This window comes from Nerophis ophidion, linkage group LG13, assembly GCF_033978795.1.
Source record: "Nerophis ophidion isolate RoL-2023_Sa linkage group LG13, RoL_Noph_v1.0, whole genome shotgun sequence".
NCBI lineage: Eukaryota > Metazoa > Chordata > Actinopteri > Syngnathiformes > Syngnathidae > Nerophis > Nerophis ophidion.
Genome location: NC_084623.1, coordinates 48,754,143 through 48,768,934, shown reverse-complemented (window position 1 = coordinate 48,768,934; position 14,792 = coordinate 48,754,143). Strand labels below are relative to the sequence as shown.

The 14,792-nt window shown below is 40.2% G+C and overlaps 1 protein-coding gene across 2 annotated transcripts in view; it reads left to right on the top strand.

Annotated features, from left to right (window-relative positions):
- The window catches only part of serpini1 (serpin peptidase inhibitor, clade I (neuroserpin), member 1), a 47,189-nt gene that overhangs the window by 4,511 nt on the left and 27,886 nt on the right, over positions 1-14,792 (top strand). The window contains exons 2-5 of one of the 2 annotated variants that reach the window (XM_061919156.1): positions 1,935-2,041; positions 9,953-10,243; positions 13,502-13,732; positions 13,796-13,990. In XM_061919156.1, coding sequence (XP_061775140.1) covers positions 9,973-10,243; positions 13,502-13,732; positions 13,796-13,990 — 697 coding nt within the window. In that variant the 5' untranslated portion in view covers positions 1,935-2,041; positions 9,953-9,972. The remainder of the gene's footprint in view (positions 1-1,934; positions 2,042-9,952; positions 10,244-13,501; positions 13,733-13,795; positions 13,991-14,792) is intronic. The other variant, XM_061919157.1, reaches the window with a different exon arrangement.

Below are 14,792 nucleotides of genomic sequence, written 5' to 3'. Positions count from 1 at the left end.
TATATATATATATATATATATATATATATATATGGGCTTCACGGTGGAAGAGGGGTTAGTGCGTCTGCCTCACAATACGAGTAGTCAGTCCTGGGTTCAATCCCGGGCTCGGGATCTTTCTGTGTGGAGTTTGCATGTTCTCCCCGTGAATGCGTGGGTTCCCTCCGGGTACTCCGGCTTCCTCCCACTTCTACAGACATGCAGCTGGGGATAGGTTGATTGGCAACACTAAATTGGCCCTAGTGTGTGAATGTTGTCTGTCTATCTGTGTTGGCCCTGCGATGAGGTGGCGACTTGTCCAGGGTGTACGCCGCCTTCCGCCCGATTGTAGCTGAGATTGGCACCAGAGCCCCCCGCGACCGCAAAGGGAATAAGTGGTAGGAAATGGATGGATGGATGGATGTATATAAATACATATAAGTATATACATATATATGTATATACATACATATATACATATATGTATATAGATACATATATATATGTATATATATATATGTATGTTATATATATATATATATATATATATATATATATATATATATATATATATATATATATATATATATACATATACATATATATATATATATATATATATACATATATACATATATATATATATATATATATATATACATATACATATACATATATATATGTATATATATATATATACATATACATATACATATATATATATATATATATATATATATATATATATATATATATATATATATATATATACATATATATATATATACATCCATCAATTTTCTGCTGCTTGTCCCTTTTGGGGTCGCGGGTGTTCACTGGAGCCTATCTTGGCTGCATTCAGGCGGTAGGCGAAGTTCACCCTGGACAAGTCGCCACCTCATCGCAGTATATATATATATATATATATATATATATATATATATATATATATATATATATATAAAATCTATATGTGTATTTGTGTATATATGTGTGTGTTTATATCTGTGTGTGTGTGTATATATATCTATATATACAGTATATTTATTTATATATATAGATATATATACACACACACACATACATATATATATATACAAATACACACATAATTACATACATATATATACGTGTATATATATGTATATATATATATATATATATATATATATGATTAGTGGTGTGCTTTGTTTTCCTTACAGTTAGTCATCTTCGTGTCCTCTATATCCATAACTCCTTCTGCCTCTGTCCGCTGGTTAGTTAGTAAGATTAATAAAGGGTCGTTAACCTCTCTCTTCACCCTGTCAAGCGAACAGCGAGCACCCTGGGACTTGCGGCCGGTCCAGGAGCAAATTATGTCATTTTCTAACAAGGCGAGCAATCAGCAAATCCACTGAGACGAGGATGTGCTGCAGATAAGGGGGGTGTTAGTCTGATTAGTGCGAGGTTGCAATCACCTGCTCAAGTGCAGAGATAATTGAAGGGGATGATCCTACTGCACGGCTAAATGTAAGATAGTGGTAACTACGGATGGGTGTGATCATTGATTGGTCAATTGAATTATGGTTATCAATGCGGTTGATTATTCAGTGTTTCAAGAAGACAGATGGTCAACGCAAGCATTAAACATGGAAAGAAGAAGCTGAAGTGGCTCGTTTTTTAAGGGACACTTTTATGTTTGGCCTTAAAATTCACATATTGTATGTCAGATGGTCTAGTTTACGATCATGATGTAAGTAAACTAGAAAATATGGCAATGAACTGGATTGATTCAGACTAGGGATAGGCGATTGCCTACAGTCTATCTTGTGATATATATTGCAGTGTCCAGCGATACAAAATAGGGCTGAGCGATAAAACGGTATCGATATAAATCACAATAGACAACTAATCGGTATTAATTAAAAAGAATGTGTTCGATTAAACGTGCATAATTATTTTTTCTTCTTCCCCAGAAGAAACAAGAAGTTGCTAAGCAAGGTTGGTTGGACCAACAAAGGCACCTGCTCTCTGGTAACTAAGCAACGCAGGAAGTGGGAGTGACACGCTAACAGCCAATCAGGTAAGAGTGTCATCTTGTTGTTTCATGGTTGATTCTCTGCATGCAGTGAGAAGGGAGAGCAAAAATTAAGAAATAATATATAAAAGATTAAAAGGGACATCAACATTAAGGCATTTTTTTAAATATTTTTTAAAACGGACCGTAAATGATACAAAGCGCTCGTCCCTACCAAGACCGGTAATACCACATCACCATAGCCGCTAGAGATGCGCGGATAAACCGCGGATAAACCGCGGGTCGGGCGGGTGACATGATGAGAAAATAGATTTTAATTAGATTCCGGCGGGTGGCGGTTGAACCATCCGGAAATATTTGATATACATGGTTCTGGGATCGGTATCCTTTGCCATTCAAAGTGCCATTTAAGACCCGTGTCATAAAGTGAAGAAGACAATAGGAGACGCTAATATTCTCTTGAATGACTGCCGGCAGTCACCCGGATAATAAGTATTAGGGCGTGCTATGAAGCCATTGACTTTATCGCCTTCTACAACATGTACGGTCTGCTTGTCAGTCCAGCATCATGTTGTGTGTGACTTCCGTGGCAACACGCACACGACTGCAAGGCATACTGGGTGACACAGAGTACACTAATGGTTGTAATACAAACAATTTTAACATTCTTAGTAATATGCACCACGCTGTGAAGCCACACCAATTAAGAACGACAAACACATTTCGGGAGAACATCCTCACAGTAACACAACATAAACACAACACAACAAATACCCATAATCCTTTGTATCCGTGAAAGCCCGCCACCCCCCCGTGCATCGGTAAGGTGGGCGGGGTTGGGGGTGCGGGGTTGTAAAATATATTCAGGATGAGTCACGGATACAAAGGATTCTGGGTATTTGTTGTGTTGCGTTTATGTTGTGTTACTGTGAGGATGTTCTCCCGAAATGTGTTTGTCAATCTTGTTTGGTGTGTCTTCACAGCGTGGCGCATATTAGTAAGTGTTAAAGTTGTTTATATCACAACCATCAGTGTACTCTGTATCACCCAGTATGCCTTTCAATCTTGAACGTGTAATTGCGGAAGCTGCACACAAAATGTTGCCGGACTAACAATCGGTTTGTACGTGTTGTTGAAGGTGTCTAAGGCAATGGCTTCACAGCACGCCCATATTCTTGTCATCAGGATGAACGCTATTGGATAGCCGCGAGAACATTAGGCTCCAAATGTCTTCATTACTCTGTGAAACAGGTTTAAATAGCTCTGTGTGTGGTAAAGGCGGCCTACCTCTGATGTATTTCAGCGGGCGGTTGCCGTTCTGATAAAATGTTGGTTCGGGTGGACGGCGGGTGGATGACGACTGTGGTGAAGCGGTTGCGGATGATATAATTGCCTATCCGCGCATCTCTAATAGCCGCGCTCACCCTATAGAGCACAGTCTTAACTTCCTGGCACTCAACCTGCAGAAAACTGTTCTTCTCAGGTTTCTATGTTTACATTTTGACACTTTTCACAATCACCGTATTCCCTTGAATTGCCGCCGGGGCGCTAATTAATTTAAAACCTCTTCTCACTCCTGCGCTTACAAAAGGCATGCGGTAAAAGTAAGCATGCGCTAATTATTTTAAAACCTCCTCTCACTACGGCACTCAACAAAGGCATGCAGTAAAATTTTGTGTGATGTAAGCTTGGACCTTAAATCCTACTGAATTGCTCTTAATATTCTTCCTTTTATGCGATTTCAAATTACCGGTATTGAAATCAGCCTCCTCCATTTTGAAAATGATGACAGGGGAAGTGTCACTCGTGACATCACGAGTTTGACCAGGCGGTAATACTAAGCATGCGCTAATTATTTTGCGAAGCGAGTTTGACCCAGCAGTAATTCAAAGCAGGCGCATACTATGTGCCCTGCGGATATTCAAGGAAATACGGTATGTTACACTTTATTTAACTTTTTTTACATATTCCTAATTTTTGCACCTTTTAAGAGGTTATTGTTAAGTGTTTGTCATTTTAGAATTGTGTTTACATTGAGTGTTTTCCATGCTTGTGTTGACATTACCTTTCAATTCTACCTTGATAGCTGAGAGGATTATAATCTGAGGAAGATAACGTTTGAAATAAAAGTACCTTGTCTCTGCTCTGTCAGCGTCACAGTACTCGATGTTCGGCCTTGGCAGTCAGCGGGCCGATTCTGGAAAAAAACACTGATACGAGACTGGCTTGCAATCTTTTGGATTGCCAGCTTTGCACAAAAAAAGAAAAATACAATTTCAGCGCAATTGGTAATAACTATAGCAACAGCCATTAAGCATAAGAGTTGTGTGATAATATATACATAATTATTCTAACAGATGGGTTTAACTACAGCAGAACCTCAAGTCCAGCACTATTGGTCCAGAAATCTAAAACGTGGTCTGGAGCTCCAACTCCGACCGTTTGAAACTAAATAGTCGAGTGATGTTAACTCTTCAGTACGCCTGCATCAATCACATGCTGTAGCCTAGGCAACCCCTTTCTTACGCAAGAAGGTGCAGGTCAGGGTGAACATGTGCAGATGGAATCCAAACATGTGAGTCGTGTCCATGTTCACTTAAGTCCCGCGGCCTGCCGGGCCTGCAGGCGCAAGGTGCGAGGTTTAAATGGCAGCAAGGATTACGCTGCCTGTTTGACGTCACTTTTTTAATTGCGCAAATGTCAACCGGCGGATTACGACGGAGAGAGGGATCGCTTTTATAAAAAAGCGGGTCAGTTTAATGGCATGGAATTAATCACATTGTCAAGATTAGAGGATTTTCCAGATGATTTGGTTGCGTTGGTCACAAAGCTGAGTGTGGGGTTTCCGTCCTCGCTTGCAAGGCATGCTGGGAACCCTACATTTAGACTTCCCAAAGAGGGGCCACAAAACCACACAAAATTTCATCTTTCTACCCATAAGGTCAATAATTTTAAGTGGTATTTTTGCCTCATCCTTTTAAGGGGGGGAACACAGTCACGCTCTCTTACGACAATTATCATAGTTTCTGGTTGTCAGAATAATTGTATATAAGTTATCACAAAATATTTTGTTTCAATGAGTTCCAGGCGAGCAGATAAAAGCGGTCTTTGATCTTACCAATCAAAAGGCTTGTAAAACTCCACTGTGTAGGATGGGAAGCGACATGGAGGTGTCAGTTTCTTTGATGCATTGTGATCCACAGGAACATTTTGTCTTGACCTGAGATCTACAAAGCGGAGAGGAAGCAGGACCTAACCCCCCTCCAGGCACCTTTTCTTTGAACTGTTTTGTAACAAAGGCGACGGCTGTTTACGACCCCCCCTTCCTTTAGAAAGAGCTGTTGCTATGTAAGCTGGGAAAATCCAATTAAAAGAGGAGGCGTACAATCTTTCGTCAGAGCGTGTTGGGACACTGTAGAAGTGTACAGGTTGTTGCGTATGGACCAGATGTTCCTCCAAGGGAATTTAAGTTACTAGTCAATCCCAAATTCTTTTGATGACACATAAACTGAGTTTAAATGATCACCCTGAACAGAATAGGTATTTTGCAATGTATTCCAAAGCTTTGGAGAGACCAACCTAAAAACAACACATTCAAATCACGTCGCCAAGTTGATCTGAAAACATTACGGAAGTGCTATATTCTTCAATATGCCAATAGCCCACACTCTCCAGAACGAAAACACATGTCTATTGTTCTACTTTAGCCTGAGACAGGATGAGATAAGGAAAAGGAGTATCTCTCCTCCTCACATTCCTAAATCCAAGGTTAACTTGCAATGTACAATGGACATGAGATTAAAAAATAGAGTACAAATGGAAACCACTAGCTATTTCAAATATGACTATAGAAAGAAATAACTCTTAAATATGGATATATGTAGATATCTATCTCCGTCAAGGTCTACGCGTTTCTCCTCATTGAGCCAAATTTAATTCTGTCTCTGTTTAATTCCGTGCTTCTTTGTCTGTTTAACAAATGTCATCAGTGTTTGAACCTGACACTGGTGTTTAGTTTTATTACCTGTCCTTTTATTTTTGTCTCGGTTTCCTGTTTCCCTTCTTTTGGCCTCTACCTCTTCTGTCTGAGCATCTGTCTCTGATTGGCATTCAGGACACACTTGTTCCTAGTTGCCAATCAGGATGCTTTTCATGCCAGCCGTGTCATCTGGACGGTCGAATAGCTTTCCCTATGCTTCCTGTGACTGTTTTTTTTCCCTTTTGCACTTCCCTGCTGTTTACATGTACTTTGCCTGCCATATCTGCTTCCTGTGGTCACGATCAACACTACCGTGACACAGACTTTAACACACGTGTAGATAATATAATGAACAATTGCATCGATAATTTGCACAGGAACAATGTGTTAATAACAGCAATTATGATTTATTTAACACATAGACCAGTGCATACAACAACATGCCGAACAAGGCTTAGGTCAGGCTGATTACAAAATAAATGCTAATCAAATATACTGCAAAAAAGAGACACATAAAACTGATGAAAAATACATCTATTTGGGGTCATTTTGAAGTTAATTTAAGCTATGCGAGAAACTTACAACCCATGAATAATCCAATCATTCATATGATTAAAAATAATAATAATTTAATATATGTGACAACATTAATTTTATTACAGTTTTGTATTATTTTAAATATTAACGATACATTGAAAAATAATTTTATAAAATTTGGTAGTTACTTTTTGGTCAATAACTTGTTTTATGCAAGTTTTTCAAAATAAAAAAAATATAATAATTATTTGTTCCAAATGGCATACAGAGGGGTTCAAATAAATAAATAAATATAGGACACAGTTTTTATTTTAATTTAGTTGATTGAGAGATTTGAGCAAAAACAGTAGAAAAAAAATGAATCGAAAAATGTTTTATACACGTTTAACTCCCTGGGGACTCAAAATAAAAAAATAATAATAATTATTTGTTCCAAATGGCATTCAAAGGGGTTCAAATAAATAAATAAATATATGACACAGTTGTTATTTTAATTTAGTTGATTGAGAGATTTGAGCAAAAACAGTAGAAAAAAAATGAATCGAAAAATGTTTTATACACGTTTAACTCCCTGAGGAATCAAAATAAAAAAATTATAATAATTATTTGTTCCAAATGGCATTCAAAGGGGTTCAAATAAATAAATAAAAATATGACACAGTTGTTATTTTAATTTAGTTGATTGAAAAATTTTAGGAAAAACAGTAGAAAAAAAATGAATCGAAAAATGTTTTATACACGTTTAACTCCCTGAGGACATAATGCTACTTAACTTAAATTATATACTCCCCAGGGAGAAAAATTGTGTTTTGTGATTATTTCAGTTTATCAGTAGACACACTTTGGGGATTTTGTGTCCAAAAACATAGTAAAATGTAAAATGTTTGTTCAAAAAAAAAAAAAGTAATAATAATAAATAAAAACTGATCAAATGGCGGCGGACTTTTAGAAAATGTGTTGGCAGATCGTCATCGACAATGTCAAACATTTTTATTTTTTATTATTAGACAGATATATACAGTAAATATACATGTTCCATACAATGAGCCATATTATATCAGTATAAGGAAAGATGTAATTATGTCTCGTATCAATGTTAGCATTTAAGCTAGCTAGCAATGAGCGCTAGCTTGCTTTAATAAGTTCATCAAAGTGAATTTATCACTATTTTCCAATAATTTTCATACAGAATGGTAATACCAGTACTGACCTTCCAGAGTTTTACTAGAGGGTTATTACAGCTAATTTTGTTGATTTTCTGACATGGACTTGTTTCTTCAGCATTGTCCACACGTTTAAGTCAGGACTTTGAGAAGTCCATTCTGAAACCTAAATTGTAGCCTGATTTAGCCATTCCTTTCCCACTTTTGACGTGTGTTTGGGGGTCATTGTCCTGTTGGAACACCCAACTGCGCCCAGGACCCAACCTCCGGGCTGATAATTTTAGGTTGTCCTGAAGAATCTGGAGGTAATCCTCCTTTTTCATTGTCACATTTAAAGCGCCAGTTCCATTAGCAGCAAAACAGGCCCGGAGGATAATACTACCACCACCATTCTTGACGGCTGGCATGGTGTTCCTGGAATTAAAGGCCTCACCTTTTCTCCTCCAAACATATTGCTGGGTATTGTGGCCAAACAGCTCAATTTTTGTTTCATCTGACCACAGAACTTTCCTCCAGAAGGTCTTATATTTGTCCATGTGATGTTAGATCAGACTAGAATTAAAGGCCTACTGAAATGAGAAATTCCTATTTAAACGGGGATAGCAGGTCCACATACTTGATCATTTCACGATATTGCCATATTTTTGCTGAAAGGATTTAGTGGAGAACATCGACGATAAAGTTTGCAACTTTTGGTCGCTATTAAAATGTCTTGCCTGTACCGGAAGTAGCAGACGATGTGCGCGTGACATTACAGGTTGTGGAGCTCCTCACATCTGAACATTGTTTACAATCATGGCCACCAGCAGCAAGAACGATTCTGGCCGAGAAAGCGACAATTTCCCCATTAATTTGAGCGAGGATGAAAGATTTGTGGATGAGGAAAGTGAAAGTGAAGGACTAGAAAAAAAAAGACGAGGGCAGTGGGAGCAATTCAGATGTTATTAGAAACATTTACTAGGATAATTCTGGAAAATCCCTTATCTGCTTATTGTGTTACTAGTGTTTTAGTGAGATTATATGGTTATGTATAACCTGAAGGTCGGCCCTGCACCTTTCTTCAGCACCAGTCGACGGGTGGCGGCGATGCCCATCTCTGCCCTTCGCAAGGGACCCTTTTCGATACACGATCTTTCAAAATGATCGCTGCATAATACACTGTACTTTGTGTGTGTGGTCCAATCCAACCGTGTTCGCTTGACATCTCTGTTCCATAGTAAAGCTTGACCGTCATCTTTCGGGAATGTACACAATGAAACACCGGCTGTGTTTGTGTTGCTAAGGGCAGCCGCAATACACCGCTTCCCACCTACAGCTTTCTTCTTTGACGTCTCCATTATTCATTGAACAAATTGCAAATTGTCCATAATACTGCGGAATTATGCGATGTAAACAGACGACTTATAACTGGGAATGGTGCTGGAACAAAATGTCCTCTGCAATGCGTGATGTCACGTTATTATACCGCGACGTTTTAGCATGATATTTCCGCGCGAAATTTAAAATTGCAATTTAGTAAACTAAACCGGCCGTATTGGCATGTGTTACAATGTTAGGATTTCATCATTGATATATAAACTATCTGACTGCGTGGTCGGTAGTAGTGGGTTTCAGTTTGGCTTTTAAGGTTTCAGAATGGCCTTCCCAAAGTCCTGACTTAAACGTGTGGACAATGCTGAAGAAACAAGTCCATGTCAGAAAACCAACACATTTAGCTGAACTGCACCAATTTTCTCAAGAAGAGTGGTAAAAAAAAAGTCAACCAGAGGCTTGCCAAAAGCTTGTGGATGGCTAACAGTGAAATTTGCCCAAGAGACATGGAACCGAATATTAATATTTCTGTATGTATACTTTTGAACCAGCAGATTTGGTCACATTTTCAGTAGACCCATAATAAATTCATAAAAGAACCAAACTTCATGAATGTTTTTTGTGACCAACAAGTATATGCTCCAATCACTCTGTCACAAAAAAATAAGAGTTGCAGAAAGTATTTGGAACTCAAGACAGCCATGACATTATGTTCTTTACAAGTGTATGTAAACTTTTGACCACGACTGTATATCTCTGTCTTCTCTCCTCCATCCTTTCAAGTGCTCCTTAAACACATTTGTCTCTGTCCATTTTCCGTAATCCACATCATTCTCATGAATTCCTCCTCATCCTCATCCTCATCCTCCTGTCCACACCTCTGTGGCCGCCCAGTCCTAGATCCTCCGCACGTGTTTCTCTCGCTTCTTTGACAATCCCCTCCTCCTCTTTGTCCACCTCTTCCAGAACGAGCTATCAGCGCAGCAATGTGGATGCTGGACGTGTCAGCCCCCCTCCTCCTCTTCCTCTTCCTCCTGTTGCCGGGCTACGGTTGCCGAGCGGCGGACGTTCCGGAGGACGCCACGTCGGATTTCTCTGTCAGGCTGTACCACCGGCTGCAGGCGGCGGGGAGCCAGGACAACATTGTCTTCTCCCCCCTGAGCTTGGCGTTGGCCCTGGGCATGGTGGAGCTGGGGGCCAAGGGAGTGTCGCTGGAGGAGATCCGACACGCCGTTGGATTTAGCCACTTGTTGCCAGGTGAGGAAGCATACTTGGTTTTAGCTCCGGCCTGCAGGTCACAGACTTGATGCAAATTGTAGCTCTTTTTGTTTTTGTAAACATTTTTTCATTCAATTTTTCACATATATGGTCCAGAAATACAATTAAACACGTGTTTCACGGTGGCAGAGGGGTTAGTGCGTCTGCCTCACAATACGAAGTTCCTGTAGTCCTGGGTTCAAATCCAGGCTCGGGATCTTTCTGTGTGGAGTTTGCATGTTCTCCCCGTGAATGCGTGGGTTCCCTGCGGGTACTCCGGCTTCCTCCCACTTCCAAAGACATGCACCTGGGGATAGGTTGATTGGCAACACTAAATTGGCCCTAGTGTGTGAATGTGAGTGTGAATGTTGTTTGTCTATCTGTGTTGGCCCTGCGATGAGGTGGCGACTTGTCCAGGGTGTACCCCGCCTTCCGCCCGATTGTAGCTGAGATAGGTGCCAGTGCCCCCCGCGACCCCAAAAGGGAATAAGCGGTAGAAAATGGATGGATGGATGGACGTGTCAAATGTTCTTTTTTTCTTTTGCCCTCCCCACCCCCCAACAAGTAACCCACAAAAATTATATATAAAATTAGAATTACAGTGGGGCAAAAAAGTATTTAGTCAGCCACCGATTGTGCAAGTTCTCCCACTTAAAATGATGACAGAGGTCTGTAATTTTCATCATAGGTACACTGTGAGAGATAGAATAAGAAATAAAATACAGGAATTCACATTGTAGGAATTTTAAATAATTTATTTGTAAAATTTGTTGGAAAATAAGTATTTGGTCAACCATTCAAAGCTCACACTGATGGAAGGAGGATTTGGCTCAAAATCTCACGACACATGGCACCATTCATTCTTTCCTTAACATGGATCAGTCGTCCTGTCCCCTTAGCAGAAAAAAAACACCCCAAAGCATGAGGTTTCCACCCCTAAGCTTCACAGTAGGTGTGGTGTTCTTGGGATGCAACTCAGTATTCTTCTTCCTCCAAACACGACGAGTTGAGTTTATACCAAAAAGTTCTAGTTTGGTTTTATCTGACCACATGACATTCTCCCAATCCTCTGCTGCGACATAGATGTATCCATTTTGTGTGCACATACATACATATATATATATATATATATATATATATATATATATATATATATATATATATATATATATATATACATAATTATGTGTATATTATATATATTTGTGTGTATATTCAGGGTTTCCCACACATTCATTTATTTGTGGCGGCCCGCCACGAAAGAATTACGGCCGCCACAACAACAAAAAATAATAATAATAATAATGATAATAATTTTTTTTTTTTCTGGCTTTTGACTCGCTTGACCGCTCATAAAAGCAATGTGACTCTGTCTGTGAATGGAGCTTGTAGTTATATATTATATAAATATGTAAATATTATATAAATACTACAAAATGCGAGTGGACCCCTGCCTGGTTGCCTGGATTTTGAACCACCTCACCGACAGGCCACAGTACGTCAGACTGAAGGACATCACGTCTGACACTGTGATCAGCAGCACCGGAGCACCGCAGGGAACGGTGCTGGCCCCTCTTCTCTTCACCCTGTACACCGCTGACTTCTGCTACAACTTAGAGCTGTGTCACATCCAGAAGTACGCGGATGACACAGCCATCGTCGGGTGCATCAGGGACGGCAGAGAGGAGGAGTTTCGGAATCTGGTGAGGGACTTTGTTCCCACACGAACCCCTTGCAGCTCAATTCATCAAAGACCAAGGAGCTGGTCATTGACTTTGGGAGGTCGAGTCCACGGTCACAACCTATTGTGATCGAGGGAGTTGAGGTACAGACCGTGGACTCATTCAAGTACCTCGGGGTTTGGGTGGACAATAAGCTGGACTGGACTGTTAACACGGACCACCAGTACAAGAAAGGACAGAGCAGGCTGTACTTCCTCAGGAGACTGCACTCCTTCAACATCTGCAAAAAACTCCTGTGGATGTACTACCAGTCTGTGGTTGCCAGTGTTCTGTTCTACATGGTAGTGTGCTGGGGGGGCAGTACATCTAAGAAGGACAACTCCAGACTTGAGAAACTGATCAGGCGGGCCGGTTCTACAATCGGAATGAAACTGGACACACTGGCGACGGTGACAGAGAAGAGGACTGTGGACAAACTAGTGAGCATCCTGGATGATGCCAGTCACCCTCTGCATAGCGTTATCAGTAGCCAGAGGAGCCTGTTCAGTGCTAGACTGCTTCATCCCAAGTGCAGGACTAATAGACTCAAAAACTCCTTTGTCCCACACGCCATTAGACTGTACAACTACTCTCTGGGGCGGGGGACGGGGGGTACTAGGATGACAGGGGATGCAAAACAATAACAGTGCAATACGTTTTCATAACATGGTCACTACTGCCTACTTTGTCTTGTTATATTCTTATTTTACTGTTATATTGTTATTCCCATTGTTGCTTTTTAGTTTTTATTCTTATTGTAATATTTCTCTATTTTGTTTCCATTTAAACCCCCATTATTTACTTTTTACTTTTATTTAAATTGATCTCAACTCTGTACACTGCTGCTGGAATTTTAATTTTCCTGAAGGAACTCTCCTGAAGGAATCAATAAAGTACTATCTATCTATCTATCTATCTATGTAAATATGTACAGAAAGTGTTGTAATTATATTCCAACTCCGCGTTCTTCTTGGTCATCGCCGTCGCTGCTGCCCCCCCCCCCCCACCCCCTATCCCCCCGCCGCCCGACCACACCACCACAAATAGATGCCTGACCTGTGGGAAACACTGATATTATACATACATACATGTGTATGTATAACATGGATATATATATACATATATATATATATATATATATGAATAAAAAACATAATTAGAGACTGCAGGCAGATACTTTAAAGTCGGTAGTACTTAATTGCACATTTTTGTCTTCACAATATGATGAATGTACAGTAAAATCCATTTATATTCTGGGAATGGATTTATTCTTGTAATTATATGACTTTATTGACTTATTGTTTTTTTTTCTCCCATTATGGTCCTAATACTCTGTCATAAAAGTATGCGCTGTATGCCCTGAAAAGGACTTTCAAATGTTGCACTGGTCCAGTTTCTCGCCATGGAATCCACTAATGAGTTTTTCCTTGAGGGACATAAATGCACCCTTTTCTCTGGGAGTGCATGAGGAACAAACCTTTCCTTTTATTAATGTTTTCTCTCTGCCTTTGCTTATGAATATACATGTGTCATTCAGGCGCGGAGTTCTCTCTGCTCCAGAACCTGACCGCCGCCTTCTCTGGGGATGACAGCCAGTACACGGTCCGCTTTGCCAACAGTCTCTTCCTGCAGGAGGGCATCACCTTTAACCCGGAATTCCTGCATGTGATGACCAAGTATTTCAAGGCCGATGTGCAGACCGTGGACTTCAGCGACCCGGTGCCTGCGGCCGAGCTGATTAGCAACTGGGTGTCGAATCACACTGAGGGTGAGTAGTGGAAGGTGGCCCAATCGGACCCACTGTGAGACAAAACTAAACCCTTCCTTTTAGGTAAGATCCAGGACCTTATATCTTGCGAGGACATAGGCGACGACACTCGTCTGAGCCTGGTCAACGCAGTCTACTTCAGGGGCTCGTGGAAAAACCAATTCAGGCCGGAAAACACCAGAACTTTCTCCTTTAGCAGAGATGATGGCTCGGAAGTCCAGACGCTCATGATGTACCAGCAGGGAGACTTCTACTATGGTAAGTCTTTTTTTTTACTGACGAAGAAAAAAACGTATTTGGTGCATCACTTCCGGTTTATGTGAAGTCTTGCAAATTCACGTCCTGTTGTCAAATTGCTTTGAGTATTGATCAATCTCTCAGTTCTAAGAGAGCACAGCCTGCAGGTTTAATGTACACCATTAATTATGTTAGTTGCTCAGACAGTAATAGTACCATGAATTGATTAACGTGGACCCCGACTTAAACAAGTTGAAAAACGTATTCGGGTGTTACCATTTAGTGGTCAATTGTACGAAATATGTACTGTACTGTGCAATCTACTAATAAAAGTTTCAATCAATCAATGTGTTCATATAAGTTTAGATTGGGGAATGTTGTCTTTTAGTGGAGAAAGACGTTAACGTCTCTTGTTTTCATGTTAGCAGCTAAGCGAGCTAGTGCTATCTTGCGTCCCCAGTAAATGGGCAGCCTTGTCTGTCTGTGACTTGATGAAATTGTTATTAACAACAGTTTCACGACAAATTTAATTTTAAACGATAACACTAACCGTGTTAAACCATTTATCGTCACATCCCTACGTTAAACGTTGTTGTTCTCAGTACAGATCGGAATGTGGTTGTATTTATAACTAGAGATGTCCGATAATATCGGACTGCTGATTTTTAGGTTCAAACGCTGATGACATCTATTAATCAGACAAGAAGCAAGGAACCCAGCAGAGACAGAGTTCAATATAGCTCATGAGGAGAACGCATGGAGCTGAACACTTAGTCACAGTCTTGCCCTATGCTCTAAGGTTCAGCTCCCGCATCCCTGTTTT